This window comes from Cnephaeus nilssonii (assembly GCF_951640355.1).
Source record: "Cnephaeus nilssonii genome assembly, chromosome: 11".
In the NCBI taxonomy this organism is placed as follows: Eukaryota; Metazoa; Chordata; class Mammalia; order Chiroptera; family Vespertilionidae; genus Cnephaeus; species Cnephaeus nilssonii.
Window position 1 is genome coordinate 10,397,690 of NC_137082.1, and position 24,132 is coordinate 10,421,821.

At 46.6% G+C, this 24,132-nt stretch overlaps 1 protein-coding gene across 3 annotated transcripts; it reads left to right on the forward strand.

Annotated features, from left to right (window-relative positions):
• Positions 1-5,743: 5,743 nt before the first annotated feature.
• On the forward strand, positions 5,744-20,350 carry SALL4 (spalt like transcription factor 4; the record flags this gene model as incomplete). Of its 3 annotated transcripts, none has more annotated exons than XM_079785118.1 (4): positions 5,744-5,873; positions 14,624-16,954; positions 17,731-18,008; positions 19,789-20,350. In XM_079785118.1, 4 exons carry the CDS (start codon positions 5,744-5,746, stop codon positions 20,203-20,205), a joined length of 3,156 nt encoding a protein of 1,051 aa, XP_079641244.1. In that variant the 3' UTR covers positions 20,206-20,350. The 3 variants fall into 3 exon arrangements, with proteins under 3 accessions (XP_079641244.1, XP_079641245.1, XP_079641246.1); XM_079785119.1 differs by having other exon boundaries at positions 14,624-15,634; XM_079785120.1 differs by lacking the exon at positions 14,624-16,954.
• Positions 20,351-24,132: the final 3,782 nt, after the last annotated feature.

The window sequence follows — 24,132 nt, forward strand, 5'->3', positions numbered from 1 at the left end:
TAATCCATCTAGTCTTCAACTAAAGAACCTGTCCGAAAAATTCTCATTTTCTGACAACTTATTCCTGCTTGAAGGAACTTGCTGGAATATTTATACTATTTTTTTTAATACACAGTTGTGGGCTTCTATATATTAGTGGCAACTCAGAAGATGAATTGGAGCTAGACATTGTTCGATACCAATTTGGAGTTGATCAAATGGCTGTGGGCAGAGAGATATCAAAGTGGAGGGGGGTAGATATCGTCAGTTAAGTGGTGACTGTTGCAATTAGCCAGACTTTGCAGCCATAAATCACCCCAACAGAAGGGCTCTGGGCCAGGACACTCGGAAAAGTGGACATTTGGCCCCATAATAAAGCACTCCCAGTGAATTACAAGCAAGATTTCAGGCAATTTTAGCTCAACTTCTAAATCTCTAGAATTTGAAGAGTTCCTTCCAGACATAAAGCCTTCCATGGGAGGCAGGCAGATATCCAATCGATGAAAGTCCATCGCCTCCAAGAGTTGCTCCATGAGAAAAAGCCGCCGCTTTATACACTTCCCGAATTAAAGCATCGGTGGTTCCCTCGTTGGGCCACTTGGCCACTTCCTGGCATGAAAGCTTAGAGACCCAAAGGGGCAGTGCTTCCGCAGGGGCAGATCATGACTTACGGATGCCAGCCTGGCCACTTCGGTCTTTTCAAGCCTCAGATGCTGGGAAGCCCACATAGGAAAACTACCCACCTAATTATGGCCCTTTCAATGGAGAGCAGATAGCTAATTGCCTTCTGAAAAACGGCTTCACATATCATAAAATTCACCCACTGTAAGCGTACAGTTTGATGATCTCCAATAAATTTAAACAGTTGGGCAACCATCAGTTTGTCATTCCTTTTTCCCCCTAATTGCGGTAAATCTTAATAGTCTTTAATTGTACTGCTCAGTGGTATTAAGTACATTCAAATTGTGGGTCAATCTCCAGAACTCTTCATCTTGCAAAACTGAAACTCCATTCCCAATAAACCAAGCATGTCAAACTCGCGGCCCACGGGCCGCACACGGCCCACAACGAATATTTTTGTGGCTCAGCCAATATAACGGTATGTAAGAAACGTTTTAATAAAAATTTCATAACTTAATTTGTACAGTATCCTGTTATACATCATTAATAACGAACTACAACGTTCGATAATGTCTGATTACTCTAATCGTGTTGCATTCATTTCCCTTACACGCCTTACGCACAGGCGCACCACTTCTCTCCACTAATACCAGCAGCGAATATTTTAGCAGCTGATTGCCACGTCATTAGTCTTGGACTGACTTGTCTGGTGTGCGCAATAGGAAATATTTCACTTTCAGGGAACAAGAAAAATAGGTTTACTTGCGTTAGGCTTATTAATTTGTGCAGTTATTCAGTGTCTGGTAAGTTAATGTTCAAGAAAAAATATTTTTATTACAATGTTCTATTATTTTATGTTAACGGTTACTCATTTATTTCAGCCCTTTACATTCAGCATGTCTCTATCGAAATAAACCTATGTTTCTATGACAATTGAAGCTTTTGGTTTTTTTTTGTGGCCCACTTAAACCTTGTTTATTTGGCCCGTGTTAGCCTTTGAGTTTGACATGCTTGCATTAAACAGTGACTCCCTCCTCCACGCAGTCCTTGGTGACCACCATCTTACTTTCTGTCTCCATGAGTCATCTGGGTCCCTCGTGTAAGTGGAATCATGCAGTGTTTGCCTTCTGTGTCTGGCTTATTTCAATTAGCACAGTATCCTCAGGTCCATCCTGGTTGTAGCGTGTGTTAGAATTTCTTTCATTGTTAAAGCTGAATAATATTCCATTGTGTGTATAAAGCACATTTTGTTTATTCACTTGTGGGTGGACCCTTGGGTTACTTCTACCTTTTGGCTACTGTGAATAATGCTGCTATGAACACGGGTGTTCAGGTATCTCTTCATGTCCCTGCTTCCAATCCTTTTGGGTCTCTCTATTCAGAAGTGGAATTACTGGATCATATGTTTAATTTTTGGAGGAACTGACATATTGCTTTCCATAGTGGCTGTACCAGTTTACAATCCCACCAATGGTAATTGCCTTGTACTACTTTATTTTGTATTCGGGGCCCCAAAGTCATTCACCATTGATTGATTCATTCATCATTATTTATTGTGATTTCTGTGTTCCGTGACTGCGACCAAGTGCTGGGGACACAGTGGTGAAGGCATCTGCCCCCGTGGAGCCCACAGTGTGAAAAACGAGCGATAAACGGATATACAATTAAATCTATAATGATAAATTTTGAGCTGTGCTATAAACACTAATAGGCAGGGCCTCATTTGGATGAGGAAATGCCCATTTTATAGGAAGAACATTCCCTGCAGGATAGAGCAGGGGAGGGACTTTGTGGAATTTTTTTATCTGAGTTTCAATGAGACTGTATCCCTTAACTGGACAGTTACTGAATCCATACATTCAGCGAGGTCCTCACAGATCTGAGCTGGTTTTCCCATCTGTGAAATGGGAATAAAAGTGAGTTTTAATAAGGATGAAAAAAGATTATGTATCCCAAGTAGCCTCAAAAAGAAAAAACTTCGGTGTTTAGAGACTGCTTGTTAAAACGCATAACAAGTGAATTTCCGCCTGGGGCAAACAGTGAGAATGATCAGATTATAGAAACCCTTTTTCATGCAAAAAACATGAAAAAGTTTAATAAAATCCTTTATTCTGATTTTTTCATTTTCTATCTCTGGTTTAAGGAATATTAAATGATAAATTTAAAGTGACCTTTGATTATATGTTGGAGGTAGATTCAAAATGTGTACTGTATCTTTTTCTTTTTCTTTTTTTATGAGTTTATTTGAGCCAAACTAAAGGCATTCGGGAAACACAATCTCAGATGCTCCCTCTCTTCTCTGGGTCTGATATCCATGGGAGGGTTCCACCTGAGGGAAACCTCTCCTCGGCTTTATCTGTAGAATTCGTTTCTACAGACCCTGGGTTTATAGGAAGACCTTAGGGCAGGCTTCATTTCACATGTTTTCTTTTACCACAATATTTTCTTATTTAGCTATCTCATCTATATTGAGTTACAGCAGGATGACAGGGATTGGGGGGTGACAGGAAGAATTTTGGAGTCAGGCTCAGCCACTTCCTAATTAAGTCACTTCACATCTTTGAACCTCAGTTTCCTCATTTTTCAAAATGGACAAAACAATGCCGATCTCCCCAGGAAGATCGAATGAGAAAGTGTGCATTTAGTGAGTCTTTCCAGGGTTTTTTTTTTTTTATTATTATTGTCATTATTGGAATTTTTTGCAACACAGACTATTATGGGAAAGGTGTATAGTTCAAAGAGATAGTACCATCCCAATATGGGGATATTTTAAATTCTCTAAAATTGTGTGTGAGTACAATATTATATTATATTGGATACATATGCAGTACATCTCTATGTATTTAATTCCACTAACTGCCTTGCACAATGTAAATACTCAATAGATGTTGAGTAAATGTGAAATCTTCAGCCTTGTAAGTCTCTGATGGGTGTTTCTGTCTTTATTTGGAGTTAACTGCATTGTAAGGAGCTGCAGCTATAAACTCTTCCTCCACATTTGTGCACTGCATTTTCAATTATTATTATCATCATCACTTGGAGACTCCAGTGGCACAATTGTATTACCTTGTTCTAAGTAGAAACGGTGAGCATGTTTTAACTATCACCAACTAAAATAAATAAGTACAATCATCTCTTCCATGAAGTCTTCCTTAAACCCACTACTATTTCTTAAGCTGTAAATTTACTGTGCACTCATGTAGACTGGTAAATTACATCTCCGGCCACACTATCTTACACAGGAAAGGTGTTGGGAATATAAGCAGATTAGTCTGCAAGACAGGCGTTAATTGGCCTTATTACTCAGTATGAGAATTCTAAAGGCTTCCGTGTATTATTAAACCAAATTCTTGCCTTTCCAACTTCGGCTGTTGACTGTAGTTCTATCTTTTTTGCTTTAGGGGACTTACATAAAACAACACAAAACATTTTGAGAGACCAAAAATTGGAGGTTAACTTTCCTTTCTTCGGTAAGTTTTTATTGATGGCCATGAATATAAAAAAGATGATCAAGCTGATTTATTTTTTGCCTTGGGTTGTCCAAACACCCAGGTGAACATACTTCTGAGCCCAACATTCTATTTTGCTTGCATTCCTGATGAGCTTACAAGAAACTCTTACAAGCTGGGAAGCTGATGAATAACTAATCAACAAAATGCAATGCACAAATGTGAAGGGAGGGTTTATAGCTGCAGCCCCTTAATGAAGTAAATGCCAAATAAAGACAAATGCCCAGAGGCGCCATGGAAACACCCATCAAAGAGTTAGAAGGTGAAAGATTTTGCATTTATTCAGCATCTATTAAGTATTTACATTGTGCAAGGCAGTTAATGGAATTAAATAGAGATTTACTGTATAGCCGTATATGCATCTAATATAATATAATATAATATAATATAATATAATATAATATAATATAATATAATATTTGTACTCACACGCACAATTTTAGAAAATGCCAAATATCCCCATATTGGGACGATACAATCATTTTGAACTATATATATATATATATATATATATATATATATATATATATATACCTTTTCCATAACTTCTACATTGCAAAAAAATTCAATAATGGTTAGTTTGGTAACACCCAGAGCACTATGCTTCCATGGGTGATGTAATAAAGTATGTAAAGTAGTATGTAAGTATGATGTTATCAGACATTTATAGCTGTGGGGGAAAAATGCAATTGCTTGCTCTTTTGATATTATCTGGCTGTACTCCTTTTTAATCTGCTCTTTCTATATTTAGTATCCTGTTATTTTAAAGTTTAAAAAAAATCAAACCAAAATCAAGGTCGCATTATAACAACAGACTAATCCTTGTGACTATGAATTCTGGGGGCTACTTATCATTTAAAGCAAATAAATCATGGTGAGGGAATTATAGGAAAATTTGGAAATTCGAAGGTCACTTTTTGAGTTGAGATGGAGCGGGAAGGTTGCATAAACCACCATTTTTATTGTCCTTCAGGCATCACGAAACTCCATTTAAACATTTCAATCAAAAAGAAGATGGAAGGGGACACGGGTGAGATCTCGGTTTTATGTGTGCCTTTTGAATTTTTGGTAGATGTAAATACTGAACCACTGAAAAGACCTTCTTCCTCCACGACTTGCGCGGGTATCAACCTTACAAAAGTCATTTTTGGAGCACACTATCCAAGACGCTCGTTCCGAAACTTGCACGTAAGCCCCCGACTTTTTAATAAGTACACGGTTCTTTTTCATTTTATCTCCAAGGATTCAGGTCGCTGGAGGGAAGGATGGGTCCCCCCGGCCCCCACCCCCCGCCCCCCCAAGATTTCGTCCGCGACCCAGCCAATCTGAGCCCGGATGCTAATTAGTTGCGCTCCCGGGACGAACACGCCTTTGTCGCCTGCAGGGCCGGACTACAAAGCCCAGCATGCCTCGCCCCTCCCTGATCAATGAGGGCTTATTTAAATGATCTCTGAGGTCTTGGACCCAGGCCAATCAGCTGTCAGGGCTCATGATAAATCGCAATGCATTATTGATAATAATAATTACTGGGACATGCGCGTTCCGGCCGAAGGGGGGTAAATTTCCCAACTCCAGGAATTTGTGGCGGAGCGGGCGAGTCGCCGCGGCTCTCCCGGCGCCCCCATGCTCGCACCATGTCGAGGCGCAAGCAGGCGAAACCCCAGCACATCAACTCCGAGGAGGACCGCGGCGAGCAGCAGCCGCCCCAGCCGGCCCCGGAGTTCGCGGCCGCGGCCGCAGCGGCGCCGGCGGCGGGGGAGCCGGGTGAGTGGGGCCGGACGCTGCCCGGGGCGGCTTTCCCGAAGGTTCGAGGGCCCTCGAGGGCGCGGGCAGCGGGGCGCGGGCGGCTCCCGTGCGGGTCCCGGAGCCGAGAGCTGCCGGGGGGCGCAGGTCCAGCGACGGGAGCAGCCCCCGCCCCGCGGCGCCCTGGCTAATTTTACCCTTTTACCGCTTCCCCTCACTTGTGTGAATTTCCCCCCGAGGTCTCCCTTCTCATTGTAAGATGGACCCCCGCCGGCTCCCTCCCGAGAGGTTCCTCTCCGTGTCCGCTGCCCCTCTAATTGGTTCCACTCCCCTCTCCAACCCCCCCCCCCCCCACTTGTAACTTAGGCTCCCCTCCTCCCTCCTGGCGCCGCTTTTCAAAGAAAGACCCCGGGGGTCCCCACCGCCCTCACCCCTCGGGCCTCTCTGGGAGCTGGGGGGCGGCGCCCCGCGGGAGGCCCCCCGGGGAGGCGATCGGCGCTCGCGCCCCTCCCGGGCCCGCGGGGGGAGGGGGCGCGACCTCTGCCCCCCCGGGGAGCGGGGTGCGGGCCACCCGCGCTGCGGAGGGGACTGGAGGGCCGGGAGGGCTGGAGAAGGGCCCAAGCGTGCCTTTTAACGAAAGTCCCTTTTTCAGTTTTCGCTTTTCCCCGCGGGCGACACCGCTCGCCCTCACCTTCGGGGCCTGACCTCAGCCATCTTGATTTCCGATTCCCAAAATAGCCGGCGCCGGGGTGCGGCACCCGGGCCGGGCGGGGGCACAGCCCCGCGGCGTGCGCCGCCCCGCGCCTCGCGCGGCTTCTCCGGGCGCCCGGCGCCCCCAGCGCCCCCGGGGCCAGCGGGAGAGGTCGGCGGGGCTGGGGCCGGGCGGGCGGCCGGCGAGCTCCTGGGGCCGGGCGGCCACGCTGCCGCGCGCGGGGTCCCACTCGGGGTAGCTCGGACCCCGGCCCCGACTGGGCGGCCGGCCGGCCCCCTCCTCCCGGTCACCTAGACGGGAGGTTGGGGAGCGAGTGGACTCCCACTATCTCTCCCCGCCCGGCCCGCCAAATTGTCGCCTGATAAGTTTCGGCGCTCAATGGGGGAGGGTGGGCTCTACCTCCGCGCGGCCGCGCCGCCCCTGCTTCCCAATTCTAAGCGGTTTTGGGGGTGCGGCCCCCAGACACTCGGAGGTAGAACTCGGATGGGAAGACGGTCGCTACTCTTAAGACTCCTGCCCCCCCCCCCTTTTTTTTATTCGGGGAGGGAATGCGTACATTTCCCAACTATAGAGTGGGTTCATATAAACCCCTACTACCTGCAAAATAACCTTTTTTTCCAGGGCAAATGGAAAGCCGAGAGATCGGCTTCACTGGAGGGGGCAGGCTGTGCGTTCTGGGGTGCCTGAGGGTCGTCCCGCGAGCACCCCAGGTCCCAGGAGGGTGGCCGCTCTGTGCCTGGGGGGTGGGGGAAGCCGCTGGCCCACCTGGAACAAAAGGGTTAACCCCGCGCCCGCCCGCCCGCCGCCTCCGGGGAGGAGGGCGCTCCTGCCCCTGACCCTCCCGTCCTGCTCCGACCTCCCTTCCCCCTTCATTTTGGGGGAGCGCGCACTGGTGGGACTCCGGCGGCGTGTGCACCTTTAGGGGACCTTGTTGCGGGGAGGGGCTGGCTGGAGTTTGCAGTCAGTTAACCGGAACCGGACTGCTCGGTCTCGGGCCGGGCCGGGCCGGGCCGGGCCGTGCGCTCCCTCACTATTGGGAGGCGGGGGGAGGGGGGGTCGCTCTTGATCTGCGGGGTCGGAGCGGGCGGCGCGGGGTCGAGCAGCCGCCGAGCTGCGCGCGGGCGCCCCCTGGAGGCCCAGTCCGGAGCCGCGCGCTTCGCCGAGAGGCGGTCCCCTTGCAGGTACCAGCTCTCACCTGATGGGACAGGGTGTGGGGGGGAATGGGGAGCGCTGGGCAGGGCCAAGGATGGGCGTCCCTGGGGACTCCAGGCAGTTGCCGGCGGGATCCCTGGCTGTGCTGGGTATTTGCCAAGTCTTTGGGATTCTTGGAAAGAATTCCTCGATCCTAGGTTGTGTTTGCAGAGTCCCAGTTACCACCGTGGGACCGAAGGCAGTTTTCCCAAGCAGTAGTTTTTAGTGGCTGCACTTTGCATTTGGGCAGCCTGTCTGTATCTGAGTACATACAGATATAGCTATATTAGAAAGGCAGGTATATAGATATGTGTGATTTTAAATTAACATGGGGCCGATCTTACTTTGCAGCGTCAATGTAAGACCCACTTGTAAAGAATACCGTTTTTTTGAGGGAGGAAAATGAAGTTTGGCGATCAATTAACAGATCAAAACATCTGCAGGTGGTCAGGGGGACTCCAGCTACACGCAGGAAAATTAGCATTTTCTCAAAAGAGTTTCCAGTGCCCTTTGTGCTAAACTGGATTACAACCTTCCACGATTAAGATTCCCAAGTTTCAAATAACTGCCTGGCCCATTTCTAAACTGAAATGATCTACATTGGCCAGTAAGGATTTTGAAAATGGGGCATTTGGGAGCTCCCCTCTTTATTGAGGGAGAGGGAAATGTGCGGGTTTGTAGCATTAATGTTGGAAGCCGACTTTCTGTGATTCTGAGTGGGAAGAGGCACAACCTCTTTGGGTTTATTAAAGAGGTTATTGCACAAGTAGTCATCCAAGCCTCTGCTGGCTTCCTCACCCGTGGGGAGTTGGGGACCACGTTGGAGGCAGGACAGAGTCGGCCCTTCCTCTGTAAGTGAAGGTGGGTTTATTGTGAGGTTGTAGAGATGTTGCTCCAGTCTGGTAGTGTGCCTTTCAGCGGTGCAACCTTTGAGGCCCACCTGGTTTCCCTGAGCTTTCGGGTTCTAGTCTACAGTGGTGTTAAGTGTCCTGTTTAGATCATTTCAACTGTGGAATGCTCACTGTACTGGGGATGTGATCCGTAATTCTATTGTTCAAGATCACAATGTCTTTGTTTTTATTTACTTATTTTGTCAAGATGGTGCTGAACTTCCAATTGAGATCATTCTGCATTTTTATCTGCAGCTTACTGTATGCCAGGCACTAGGCTGGGACCTTAAGCACGTTATCTTTAGTTCTCATTTTTACTCATTTGAGCGTAAGTTGCAGCTCCCAGTTGAAATGGCTTGACGGTGGCCGCCTTGTCTTGTTGGATTGTAGCCTCGTACAAGGGCTGTTTGTCCTGGTCTTAAGAGGAATTGGCTATGGGATGGAATTCTCTGTCAATTCCTTTGATGAGGGGGCCATGGCGAGTGTTTGGCTGGTTGAGTTTGATCATCTCTCCTCCCTTTTAATTTCTGAGATGAGGGTCTGGAGGCTTTCGGTTTGATGCTCTGGCCTTTATTGCCCTGGAAAAATGACGGGGGAAGAGTTCAAGAACTTCCCCTTTTCATCCTTTATTGTACTTTTGATTATTTTTTAAATGTACCTAACCATTTTTAAAAGCCTCTAGATCCAGACAAGAACTGCCTCTCAGACACCACCATCTCTTTTTTTGACAACCCCCCACCCCCCATAATTTTGTTCCTGTGTCAGGCTTTGTGTCAGGGGGCCCTGCAGAAGGAGGCAACAAAAGTTTCCTGTCTGCATGAATGTTACAGATTTGCTTCAAAGATGAGCTCCAGTTGGGGCAAAATGGATCGCATCTCCATGATGTCCAGAGCGCGGATAGCAGTGCTCACACGCCAGCAGCTCTGCAACCTCCTTTAATTCTGTTGCCCCCTCCCCCTCTTTTCAGCAGAGTTCCTGAATTTTGATCCTAGACTGTTGGAACAGTTTTTTTTTTTTTTTAGCTCTCCATTAAGTAGAAACTTAATTACAGCTCTAATTTGCCATCTATGAATGAAGTTAAAGGCTTATTAAGTGTTTCTCAGATTGTGGAATTCAGATAAGAAGGTAAAAAGGCACTTTCAACGGGCTCAGTCCTAGAGGACTTCTCAATTTCCTTTTGTTTTTTTGGTAATTATCCTGCGTGTGGGGGAGGGTAGTAGATATTGTGTACTTTAATCTACTCATTGTAGTTCTTTAATATAGGGATGGGGGAGATAAGCTTGAGTCCCAATGCTTCTCAAGATAAACTTTTTTTTTTTTTTTTGGAAGCCTTTTCTCATCTCCAGCATTTGATTGGCCTCTGGTAGATGAGCTTTTCTTCCTATACAATGAAAAGAGTATTTTCTATCCATTTGGCAGTGATTGAATCTAAGACCCCTGCTGGGTTTACTGCATTCTTCCAACTTATTGGATAACTAGATGCTGGGAGATAACATTCCTAAAATTCGGAGTGGGGGTGGGGTGGAAGGATGTAAGCTTTACTTGCTCTGTAATCCTCTGAACTTTGCTTTTTTCCTTTGGGGAAGGGTTCACTTAAGCATGCCCAGCAATTGTTCATAACAGCCCTCTCACACTTCGGCAAATACGGTTTCAGTATTTGCCAATGGTGGTCTGGATGAAGAAGTACGTTTTACTGCGCGAGCAAACAGAGCTCCTGCTGTTTTAAGATTCAAGTGGGATGTGGCTGGTATGGCTACAGAAGAGGCGAGTCTGTGTATACAGTGAAGGCAAGCTGGTATTCGGGTCGTAAATCACTCCTGGAACTGTTAGATCCTTCTAGAGCAGGGGAGCTTAACCTTTTTTGTGCCATAGAGCCCTGCTCAACCGAAACTTATTTAAATACGTAAAAGGAAATGCATAGAAATACCGGGAAATAAATTGCATTGAGATAGTTATCAAAAGCAAAAACATCAGTGATAAAGTGACACGTGCTTCTTTATGAACACAGTAAGCTGTAGCAGCTGGTCGGGTAATTTCTAGAATTTCCAGTAATGCAACAGCCTTAACACCCCATGACAATAATCTGTTTTCTGTTGAGACAAACTCACAGGTTCTGAGATAGCACTGTGGTATGTGTTCCCTACATTCATAATGAACAGAAACACTGAATTTTAGTGCAGATTACTGAAAATAAGTACCTTTCGCTGCCCCCCCACCCCCAACTGTGGCGGGTTCCCTACATTCATAATTAAAATAAACATTAAGTTTTGGTTCAGATTACTGAAAATAAATACCTTGTACTACCCCCCACCACACACACACACTGTGGTATGTTCTCTACATTCAGAATTAAAAGAAATGTTAAATTTTAGTTCAGGTTAGTGAAAAGAAAGTTAATTTTTTCCTATCTAATTCCATGGACCCCAGTTTAAGAATGTCTGTCTTAGAAAACCTGCATTTTCAATGAGGGAATATTTTTAAAAATATATTTTTAGTTCAGAGAGGAAGGGAGAGGGAGAGAGAGAGAAACATCAATGATGAGAATCAATGATCAGTTGCCTCCTGCATGCCCACCACTGGGATGGAGCCCGCAACCCAGGCATGTGCTCGAACCGTGATCTCCTGGTTCGTAGGTTGACACTCAACCACTGAGCCACGCACGCCAGCCTAGCTTCAATGAGGGAATATTATCCCCTGGGGGTAGAAGGTGTTTTTTTTTGGGGGGGGGGGAGTAAAAAACATTGATGGGTATTACAGTGGTTTATGGCCTTCCAAAGGATCACAGTGCGAGACCAGATATACAATATATTTGTGGCATTAACGTTTCATGGCAAGGGGGTGATTAGGAAAAAAATGCTTTAAAAGCCTCTATAGAGAGGTGAAATGAAGAAAAAGTTGGAGAAGCTCTGCTCTAGAAGATAAATGAGGCCACAGAACTGCCCTTATAGTATTCAAGAAGACAATCCCTGCTCTTCCATTTTCTGGTTATCAGTTTGTCCCATTGAGCTACTTAATTGTTTCTGAGTCTCAGTTTCCATATCTTCGAATTGGGAGCAAAGACTTGTTTGATTATGTGGCTGCAAAGATAAGTGGGTTTGGGTATCAGAGTATGAAGTGTATAGTTTGTTGTTCAGACCCTTACAAAGTGGAATGGGTATTGTGGGGTGGGCTTTCCCGGAGATTTCCAGAAGTAGAATGGTTGGGACAAAGGGTGTAAACACGCTAATTAAAAAGAAACCATAGTATAAAAGTGTATATAGTTTATTAATCCTCATCTGAGGATATTTTTCCATTGATTTTTAGAGAGTGGAAGAGAGGGAAACACAGAAATATCTGTGTGAGAGAAACACACCGATTGGTTGCCTCCTGCACCAGCCCCTACCTGGGCGTAGGCCCGGGAGGAGCCTGCGACCCAGTTATGTGCCCTTGACTGGAATCAAACCCGGGACCCTTTGGTCTGCAGGCTAACGCTCTATCCACTGAGCAAAACCAGCTAAGGTGTGTCCTAACTTTAAAGTCAATTCTGGGTGTCCCAGAAAGGTGGTAACCTATGCTCTAGCCACACACACCCCGCTCCGCCCCCAGCCAACCTGCCTCCTCAGGCATTCCTGTCCCCCCTGGAGTTTCTGTGAGAGGAAAGATAGCTGCATTCTCAACAGAAGAAACATGGTAGGAAGTGAAAGAACAAAGGAAGCGTTCAAATGGAGGTGTGGGTGCTGCCTGCCTGGGTTTTAATAAGGGTAGTGTTTATGGGGCACCTACAGGTGCCTAGTCAGAATCCTGGAGGCTTATCTTTTCATCATAGAGGGTGAGAAGTATTAAATGAGCTAGTCAAGACTGTTGTCTTGTCAGCAGCCCTAGTTGCCCACCTTTAGAGATAGGTGGGGGAGGGGAGGATAGAAAAGAACTTTTTTCAAAGAGCCCTGGTAGGTGGCTTGTTTGTTTGGAGCACCTTCCCATACACCAAAAAGGTTGTCGGTTTGATTCCTGGTCAGGGCATATACCTGGATTGCAGGTTCCATCCCTGGTCAGAGTGGCTATGGGAGCCAGCTGGTTGATGTTTCTCTCTCTTCCTCTCTCTAAAATCAATAAAAATATCCTTGGGTGAGGATTAAAAATAAATAGAAGAGGTAGGGAAACTAATGTTCACTGAATATTTATAGTATCTGTACTTCTCACAGATCTAGGATGGATGGTGCCAAGCACACAGTAGGTGCTCAAGCATTTGTTGAATGAATCACTTAACCCAGACATCTACCTTATGAAGTTATAATTACAGATGGCTTTTAAAATTTTATTTATTGATTTCAGAGAGAGACATCGATTTGTCATTCTATTTATTTACATATCATTGGTTGCTTCATGTATGCACTGTGATTGGGATAGAATTCACAAGTTGGCTTATTGGGACAATACTCTAACCAACTGAGCCTACCTGGCCAGGGCTCCATATCAAACCTATTATTGACAGGCCAGTGCTGGGTTAGCGTTGAGGGGAACTGGCTTATATGGACAGAAGTCCCTGCCCCTGGTCCCTGAAACAGGATTCTAGGAACTGCTTTATAGGGACATACACTTTAGCCCAGAGGCAGGCAGTCCAAGTCCACCTTCTCTGTGTAGTATGTGTGAGAGGTCCCTGTGCAAAAAAGGCTGCTAAACTCTGTTTTAATTTGAACCCAATAGACCACCAGGATCCCTTGTTAGTGACTTTTTCCTTAGGGTTCACATTTCTAACATAATTTTCATTGACCACATGAAATCCATTTGCCATTGGAAGGCCTGCTCTGAGTGGGGGTGCAAATCTCTGAAGGTGGCCCTAGCCAGTTTGGCTCAGTGGATAGAGCGTCGGCCTGCAGACTGAAGGGTTCCAGGTTCGATTCTGGCCAAGGGCACATGCCTGGGTTGTGGGCTCAATCTCCAGTGGGGGGCTTGCAGGAAGCAACCGATGAATGATTCTCTCTCATAATTGATATTTCTCTCTATCCCTCTCCCTTCTTCTCTGAAATCAATTAAAAAAATATTTTTTAAAAAAAATCTCTGAAGGCGATTATAACTAGAGGGCCCGGTACATGAAATTCGTGCACAGGTAGGTTCCCTAAGCCTGGCCAGGAATCAGGGCCAATCGGGGCCCTCCTTCGTTATGTGCCGCCCCCTGGTGGTTAGCACACGTCATAGCAAGTGGTCGAACTCCCAGTTTCTTGGCCAAACTCCCAAGGGGACACTTTGCATATTAGCCTTTTACATGTATAGATAAGTTGTATGAGTTTCCTAGGGCTGTTGGAATCAATTGCCACAAAGTGGGAGACTTAAAACAACTGAAATTTATTCCCTCGTGGTTTTGGAGGCTAGAAGTACAAAGTCAGGGTGTTGTCAGGTTTGATACCTTTTGGAAGCTCTGAGGGAGAATCTGTCCCTTGCCTTTGTCCTGCTTTCTATTGGTTCCTACTTCCCTACCTTCTATAAGCCAGCAACCTTGGTTTATAGCACATAACTCCCTCACCAGCCTTTTTCCCTGTCTCTCATTTCCCTGTTTAAGGACACTAAGCATTGGGGATGGGACCCATGCTAATTACATTTGCAAAGTTCCTCTTCCAAATAAGTAAGGTCACACACACATGTGCTGGAGTTAGTGCTTAGACATATTTGGACCCTCGCCAGGTAGCTCAGTTGGTTAGTGTCATCCCGATGCGCTATGGTTGCGGTTTGATCCCTGGTCAGGGCTCATACAAAATGCAACTAAGGAATGCATAGATAAGTGGAATAACAAATCAATGTTTCCTCTAAAAAAATCAATAAAAAATAATGGACATATTTGGAAGGATATTCATTGACCCACTACACCAGCAGTTGGTTTTTCAGACTATATATGAGGTTTCCTTACACAGGCTGTTCCATTGTGTGTGGTCATGGTTCTTCTCAAGAAATTGCCTCTCTTGCTTCCTTGAGCAGAGTTCTTAGCTTTTCCTCTCTTTTCACAGCTGCTTCAATGAACTACCCGGGGACTGGCGATGACACGAATGGGGACCGAGTGGCAGTAAAGAGGCCTCGTCAGGAGGAGACTCACATCTGTGAGAAATGCTGCGGAGAGTTCTTCAGCGTCTCTGAGTTCTTAGAACATAAGAAAAATTGCACTAAACACCCACCTGTCCTCATCATGAATGACAGCGAGGGGCCGATGCCTTCCGAAGACTTCTCCGGGGCCGGGCTGAGCCACCAGCCACGCAGTCCAAGCATTAAGGACAGTCACAGGGAGGATGGCAGCAGCTCAGGGGACATGAAGGAGAAGCCAGGGGCGGAGTCTGTCTTGTACTTAAAGACGGAGACCACCCTGCCACCCACAGCCCAGGACTTAAGCTATTTACCCAAAGGCAAAGTGGCCAACACTAACGTCACTCTTCAAGCACTACGGGGCACCAAGGTGGCAGTGAATCAGCGGAGCGCGGACGCGCTGCCCGCCCCCCTGCCCGGTGCCAACAGCATCCCGTGGGTCCTGGAGCAGATCCTGTGTCTGCAGCAGCAGCAGCTACAGCAGATCCAGCTCACCGAGCAGATCCGTGTCCAGGTGAACATGTGGGCCGCCCACGCCCTCCACTCCGGCGCAGCGGGGGCTGACACCCTGAAGACCTTAGGCAGCCACGTGTCCCAGCAGGTTTCTGCAGCCGTGGCTTTGCTCAGCCAGAAAGCTGGAAGCCAAGGCCTGTCCCTGGACACCTTGAAACAAGCCAAGCTACCTCACACAAGCATCCCTTCCACCACCAGCTCCGTGTCCCCGGGGCTGCTGTCCTTCGCCCTGAGGCCGGATGGGACGAGGGTGCTCCCGAACCGCATCCCAGGTGCTTTGCTACCCCCGACCCCAAGCTCTGTGCTCTTCCAGAGCCCTTTCTCCACGGTGGCGTTAGACCCGTCTAAGAAAGGGAAAGGGAAGCCACCCAACGTGTCCCCGGTGGATGTCAAACCCAAAGACGAGGCCACCCTCTACAGGCACAAGTGTAAGTACTGTAGCAAGGTTTTTGGGACTGATAGCTCCTTGCAGATCCACCTCCGCTCCCATACTGGAGAGAGACCCTTCGTGTGCTCTGTCTGTGGCCACCGGTTCACCACCAAGGGCAACCTCAAGGTACACTTTCATCGACACCCCCAGGTGAAGGCGAACCCCCAGCTGTTTACCGAGTTCCACGACAAAATGGCGGCAGGCAATGGCGTTCCCTATGCACTCTCTGTACCTGTCCCCGTAGATGAATCGAGTCTCTCTCTAGACAGCAAACCTGTCCTGGTCACAGGGACCCCCAATGTAGGTCTACCTCAGAACCTCTCTTCGGGGACTAACCCCAAGGACCTAATGGGTGGCCCGCTGGTCCCCGACCTGCAGCCTGGGCCTTCTCCAGAAAGTGAGGATGGATCCCTACTCTCTGGGGTGGGGCCAAACCATAATTCCCCAAGGGTTGGTGGCTTCCAAGGGAGAGGGACACCCGAGCCAGGGTCAGAGACCATGAAGTTGCAGCAGCTGGTCGAGAACATTGACAAGGCCACTACTGACCCCAACGAATGTCTCATTTGCCACCGGGTCTTAAGCTGCCAAAGCTCCCTCAAAATGCATTACCGAACCCACACCGGGGAGAGGCCCTTCCGCTGTAAGATCTGTGACCGAGCTTTCTCCACCAAAGGCAACCTGAAGACACACTTCGGGGTTCACCGAACCAACACCTCCATAAAGACGCAGCATTCGTGCCCCATCTGCCAGAAGAAGTTCACCAACGCAGTCATGTTGCAGCAGCATATTCGGATGCACATGGGTGGTCAGATTCCCAACACACCCCTGCCGGAGAGTCCCTGTGACCTGATGGGTCCCGAGCTGATGATGGTGGGTGAGAATGGCAGCACAGGTGCTGTCTGTCACGACGACATTGTCGAAAGTATCGATGTTGATGAAGTCGGCTCCCAGGATGCTCCCAGCAGCTCCTCAAAGGTCCCCATGCCTCTTTCCGGCATCCACTTGGCATCGCCCACAACAGGGTTCACCTTGATGGCCCCCCTGGAGGCCTCGGGGAAGGTGGGTCCTGCTCCTGTGGTCCTGCAGCGGCAGAGCAGCAGAGAGAATGGTTCGGTGGAGAGCGATGGCTTGACCAACGACTCCTCGTCCTCAGTGATGGGAGACCAGGAGTATCAGAGCCGAAGTCCAGACATCCTGGAGACGACCTCCTTTCAGGCCCTCTCCCCGGCCAATAGCCAAGCAGAAAGCATCAAGTCCAAGTCTCCTGATGCTGGTGGCAAAGCAGACAGCTCGGACAGCAGCCGCACTGAGATGGAAGGTGATAGAGCTTTGGATTTAACTTATGTCCATTTCAGGCACAAGGCCATCCAAAAGGAACCTGGGTTGAACTTGACAAACGGAGAGTGATAAATGTGAAGCAGCTCCTCTCTAGGGCAGGTAGCCGCTCTGCACTGCTGGGTGGAGGGAAAGAGTAACTTCCTTGATCCCAGTAAGGACATGCTTTGATTTAATGCACGTTGGCTATGGACAGTGGATTTTTTTGTTTTTATTTTTGTGTTTGAGCCCCATGGGGACATAAGGGTAATCTTAAAGAGTAGGAGAATTTTGAGGAAGTGGGCACTGTTATTTGGCCACTGAGACAAACCATAATTTCTTGATTCTGAGGTCCCACTCCCTAGTGTGAGGTTCACAAATGAATAACTTGGGATAAAAAAGAATCTAGCCCATTTGAAATGCACATATAAATGGTGGGGTGCCTATTGATGTCGTTAATGGCAGAATGGGGGAACAGCTGCATCATAGAGAAGGATGGGCACCTGGTCATACTTCAAGGTAACTCTTTATGTAGGGATTTGAACTTGAATGCATGTTATGTGTTACACACCTTTACAGCAAAATGGTAAAATGTCCTAAGTGTTTGAGTCATGCTCATTCTCCGCACAGGTAAAGGCAAAGGAGAGCTGCTTCCGGGGTGTGAACTTCCTGAAAGCCCTTTTCAGGAAGTCGAGTGGTGGGCAGTAGTTTTCAAAGTTCAAGGTTTGAAGTATGAGTTTGGGATGATAAAGTTTTGGGATTTTTTTGTCTGCACACTAGGTCGGAGCAGTCTCCCGTCAACATTTGTCCGAGCCCAACCAACCTATGTCAAAGTCGAAGTTCCTGGTGCGTTTGGACCCGCAACCATGTCCCCAGGCATGGCACCTTTGCTAGCGGCCCAGCCACGCCGCCAGGGCAAGCAGCACGCCTGCACGCGGTGCGGGAAGAACTTCTCGTCGGCCAGCGCCCTCCAGATTCATGAGCGGACTCACACTGGGGAGAAGCCTTTCGTGTGTAACATATGTGGGCGAGCTTTCACCACCAAAGGCAACTTGAAGGTGAGTTCCTTAAGGTTTCAGCAGGGATAGGACCCAGGGGTGTTCTCCATCCACAGTAAACCTTCTACTAGGAGCAAATGGGATATTAGACTTCAAAACTGGCTCTTCAAAGAAATATTCTTTAAAAAGAAGTACATTTTCTTGTCCTACCCAGTTTGGCTTAGTGGCTAGCATGTTGGCCTGTGGACTCAAGAGTCCCAGGTTCAGTTCTGGTCAACGGCATATACCTCGGTTATAGGCTCGACCTCCTCCTTGGCTCTGGATTCCTGGCCCAACTAGGGCACGTGTGGGAGGCAACCAATTGATGTGTCTCTCATTATGTTTCCTCTTTCACGACATCTCTGATATTGGCCGCTTCTTACTGTCAGTGTCTGGGATCAGTAATTCTTTTCTGAGCTCAGTGGCAGCTAAAATAATGACACATTTTACAAGGGGTGTCGTCCAGGAGCAGGACATAAAGTCTACACTCTGCTCCTGTCTCTTAGTGTTAAGTTTAGCATGGGCCATTGTCCTTCTGGTACTGGGTACTGGGGCAGAACATCGTGCCTTCCAACAATTGTTTAGTAGATGTGTGAAATCGTAGATGATTCCGGTCACGTGTAGTAACATAGAATTGATCCATCATCTGATGGCCACCCTGCACTGTATGTTGCTTTTGTCTTCTGAGGCTGCTAGTTTGAAAAGAATACTATCAGTTAAACATACAATCAAGTACCACTGCAGTGTGCCTCCAGGTCATCAGCAGAGCATTTCAAAATAGAACAGCAGGCCCATTGTTGCATGATAAGTTGGTTCCACCTAAGATTTCACACAGGAGATGGAGAGGAGACCTCCCACGGAAGGATTGGAGTGGCCTGCATAAGGACGCAGGATGGAAATTGGGGACCTGAGTTTTCCTCTTGGCCTGGCCTCTAGTTTTACACAAGGCATGTTTCTCTGGTTCTCTTTCTCTCCCTCTCCAGAATAGAACACTGGTTAATTCTTTGTAGTTAGAATAAAGATCGGAACTTCATCTTAAAGATGACCTAGGAGACCACTGTATATGTCCTTTTAAAAATTGGAAATACTTATTACAAAACAACCTATTCTTTTCAGTCTAGTTGGCAAAACTGCGGGAGGAGGAACATGAAGTAACTTCAGCTCTTAATACGACTCCCAGAAATAGAAAGCTTACATTTGTTCACAGGCCCTGCCATCAGCCAGGGGAGGTCTGGAGCTGCTCTCGCTGCACAGGGGGCTTGAGGCGGGTGCTCCTTGTACCTGGGTTTCCCAGACATGGGGATCCTGGTAATGATGGCCTCAGGCTTGTCCTGGAGATGAAATGAATTATATAGTAAAGTGTTTCAGATTATGCCTGCAACATCTTAACAGCTTCTTAGAGTGATAAAGAGCAAGTCACTTTGGAGCTCTATGAGGTAACTACTGACTACTAAGGATGTCAGTGAGGATGAAATGAGAATGCCTGAGAAAGCCTGGTACTGCTTCAGTTTTTTAAAGAAGCTGAAAGGGGGTTGAGAACTCGAGCAGAACCAGGAAAGTAATTGCAGAAAGGAGGCCAAGTTGAAGAAGCAGTAGGTAGTACAAGCATCTCTCTTTTTTTTTTTTTTTTTTTGCCTCTCAAGAGAACAGATAGCTGGATTTTTTTATATGTGAAATCTAAGTTTATAAGTTAGGTTAATACTGTTTGAGTAGAACCAACCCCCACACAGGCTGACTGTGGCTTAGAGCACGCATTCACATGTCTGTTTCGGTGGGAACCTTCCTGTGCCTCTTCCCCCAGGTTCACTATATGACGCACGGCGCCAACAACAGCTCGGCGCGCCGCGGGAGGAAGCTGGCCATCGAGAACACCATGGCCCTTCTAGGAACAGACACAAAGAGGGTCCCAGAGGTGTTTCCCAAGGAAATCATGGCCCCTTCCGTGAACGTGGACCCTGTTGTGTGGAACCAGTACACCACCATGCTCAACGGTGGTCTGGCCATGAAGACCAACGAGATCTCGGTGATCCAGAGCGGAGGCATCCCTACTCTCCCGGTGACCCTGGGCGCCAGCTCCGTTGTCAACAACACCACCGCCTCCAAGATCGATGGCTCCCAGTCGGTCAGCAGCGATGTGGAAAAGCCGGGTGCTGCGGACGGTGTCCCCAAACACCAGTTCCCTCACTTCCTGGAGGAAAACAAGATTGCGGTCAGCTAAGCGACAGGCGGCCCATGTGAAGGAGAAATGCAGAGTGACCGCTTGAACTGATCTTTTGTTTTTGTCGTTGTTGTCATTGTTGTTGTAGTTTAAGAACCCATCTCCTCCTGTTTGTTTTTTTACTGATGTGCAAATGTTTACAGTTGTGACCACAACCTCAGGCACGTCCAACAATCACGATGTTGCTATGCTGCTTTGCTAAAAAAACAAACCAAAAACAAATATTAAAACAGATACAGACTAGTATTTTTTTTTTTTTAATTTTGGAAGAAGCGGGTCTTGCAAAGTAGCTTTGTTACTTGAGACAAACTGTATATATGAAGACTTTGTACAAGCTAGAGGAACTCTTTCCAAAGATTGTGCCCTGTTTCAAGTTGGAACTTACTAAACCACGATGGGAAAGAAACTGCTTCCCTAACGGGCGAAGGGGGGGGGGGGCTGCATACTTCCGGTGACTGTGCGGGTAAATGGACTAGTCTGTTGTCCTTGGTGACCTGCTTTGTATGTCCCCCAACCCTGCACTCATCTTTCGTTTTGTCTTCTTTTTGAATGTACTTTCCCTTTTTTTCTTTTTTTTAACTAAGGTGTGGAATTACAAAATTCCTTCAACCTTGGACCATAAGTAGGATGCTCTCCAATGGACGATCTTAGTCCCTCGGGAGTCAATGTGTGTGTTGCTGCTTGTTGAAATACAGTTCAGTTGGAGCCCTAAGAGTGCCAATGTATTCCCTGCTTCCAGATGCCGCCTTCCTGAACAGCAGGACAGGTGGGCACCTGAGCAGGGGACCTCAGGTGACTTAACTTAGCTCACCAGTGCCTACTCTAGCGAAGAAATGAGTCTTTCATTCTGAAGAAACTCCTGGAAGCGCATGTTTCTGATAAGAGGTCCACTTACTAATTTTTACAGAAACTTTGATGTGACTTATGCCAAGTAATTGTGAAGATTCTTTTCCCCCGTGAGTATTGCATGAAGGTTACGAAGTTGGAACAGGCGAGTCCTGGGTATGAAAGCTTTAATTTATCTACCTCATTTATTTTTTATTTTTGTAGCTTTAGTCTCTCTTTTCCTATTTTATGACCGCTGAAAGTGTTCCCAGTCCCTGTCTTAAACCTAAGAGTTGATGTATTGGTGGGAGCGGCTGGACCTTCAAGATGTTTTGTGATTTTTTTAATCCTTTTCTTGCATATATAATAAGCAAATGCTGAAACTTTGCTCTGATGGTTTAACGAGGAAGAAGAAGGAAAGACCCTGGTTTCTGGGTGAAGGGGTCTTTCCCCTCGATGCGGAAATGTACATCAAAACGTATCCAAAGCTGGTCTCTGAGTTATTGCACCTGACTTCAGGATTTAAAAAAAAAAAATGTTTTTTGTGTTTTTTTTGCCAAGTTGTGCCTTTCCTTCTGAAATTGTAAATGAACACAATACTAGGACCTGTTTACACTGTGAAGTGGACATTGTTACAGAGGACATGCCAGAGGCTTTCTCGCTGTTATGCCTTGTGAATGTACGATCTACGGAGAAAACCTTGTAGTTTTACCTGCTGATGCTGACTGTTGGAAAATAAATTTTGGTATTTTTCCCCTCACCAGGTTGCGTCTAAGTTTTTCTGGTCCTTTCTGCTCTAAACCTGAGAAGCCTTCCTTGACAAACATTTCCAGGTGACTCCTGACCTCAAGGTCCTAGAATGGAGATGTTGTCCAGTTACATCTGTGCTTGACCCACTTCTCAAGCACATAACCAACGACTTGCTGGTTCATCTTTCCTTTTAAAAAAAAAAAAATTTTATTGATTTCAGAGAGGGAAAGAGAGATAGAAACATCATTGATGACAGAGAATCATTGATCAGTTGCCTCCTGCACGCCCCATACTGGAGATCAAGCCCGCAACCCAGGCATGTGCTCTGACCGGGAATCGAACCCTGACCTCCTGGTTCATAGGTGGACATTCAGCCACTGAGCCACGCTGGCTGGGCTGTATCTTTTTTAAGGCATAAAAGTTTTATTAGAGTTAACTTCACTAAAGAACTTTAGCTTGTGTTTGCTTATGACTATAGAGGACTATGTCCTAGACTACCCCACATCTCAGTCCATCCTAACCAGATCACTGGGCAGAGACAATATTTTTAACCATCTCATACTTAAGGGTTGCTTAGGATGGAATGGGCTGAGAGTCAAATAGGAGGCAGCCCTTGATTCCAAGGGAAAATACTTAAGGGTAGTGAAAAAAGTGCTTATTGGAGGGAGACACAGGGTAAGGCCAGGTTAATGACCTACTGGTAAAATACCCTCCTGTTGCCTATCTTTTGCTGTTTGTCTTTGCAAACCCAATGGCAAGAAGCAGCATGAGGCCCCAGGCGAACCTTTGTGGGTGTGGACCCCAATTATCCTGAGGTATATTCCCTTGACATTCAGCAAAGGGCTGGGTGTTGTGTTCTGATGACCTTTGACCTGCATGTCAAGTTCCTTTGCAAGTGGATGTTTTCCACCCCTCCCCTGCCCCTCAAGGTCTGTCCTTTGGCCTCAGCTCTAAATTTAGGAAGAAGCAGCCATACTATGACTCAGAGCCAGATTAAGCTGGTCCTTAAGATAACTGAAATGGAAAGTACCTAATTTAAGCTAATAATATGCCTTGGTCCCAAGTGTACAATTTTCACACTTTCTCCCTCTTGATAGTAACCCACAGGTAAGTTATGTCTTTCTAGATTCAAATGTATGGTAATTATTTTACTTAAAAACAGTATATATCTTTTCCCCCTCTCCAGAATATTTTACACTTCTTTCCCAGGCAAAGCCCGATTCTGGCTAATGGTTTTAAAATATCTACAATATGGGGGTAAGGGCGAGAGATCAACCAAAGGACTTAGTATATACATGCATATAAGCCTAATCAATGGACACAGACAACAGGGGGGTGGGGGCATGAATGGGAGGTGGAGGGTAATGGGAGAATAAGGACACATATGTAATACCTTAATAAAGAAATTTTTTAAAAAATTAAAAAGCACAGCTAGAAATTTTTTAAAAAATAAAAATATCTACAATAATATAGAAATGTTTAATTAGCTATTTTAGACAGTATGCCTATTTTGTTAAAGAATTTTGATCATTGCCCTGGCTGGGTAGCTCAGTTGGTAAGCAACCAATGAATGCATAAATAAGTGGAACAGCAAGTGGGTGTTTCTCTCTCTCTCTCTCTCTCTCTCTCTCTCTCTCTCTCTCTCTCTCTCTCTCTCCCCCCCCCTTTTCTCCCTCCCTCCCCCTTTCCTCTCTAAATTTAATAAAAATTTTTAAAAAAGGAATTTGGTCATCTTTGTGGCATAGTTTTGTTTTTTTGCCCTTGAATGAACTCGGTAAACTTGTACTTGAGGGATCGCTAGCACAAAAATTGTGATGTTTCCAAAGTGCGTGGGTGTGTGTGTTTTTTCTCAGCCCTAATCTTTGAAGCCCCCCCCCCTTTTTTTTTTATATATAAAAGCTTTCAGCTCTTTTTTCCCCCTTTTTATTGACTTCATTGGGGGACACTAGCAAATAAAACAGGTTTCAGGCGCACAGTTCTACACAACATCTGTACGTTGTATTGTGTGTTCACCAAGTCAAGTCTCTGTCCATCACCATTTATGCCCCCTATACCTTCTTCCCATCCCTCCACCTCCAGGCAATCATCACATTGTTGTTCCTGTCCATGAGTATTTTTCTCTTTTTATTTTTTACCCATTTCCCCGCACACACCCCCATCTGGTTTCCCCTCTCCCCCAACTGTCCGCCTGTTCTCCATGAGTGTCACATTTTGATTGTTAGTTCATTTTGTTCGTTAGGTTTTACATATGAGTGAAATGATATGGTACCTGTCTTTCTCTGATTGGCTTATTTCACTTAGCATAATGCTCTCCAGGTCCATCCTTGCTATTGCAAAGGGTGCGATTTCCTT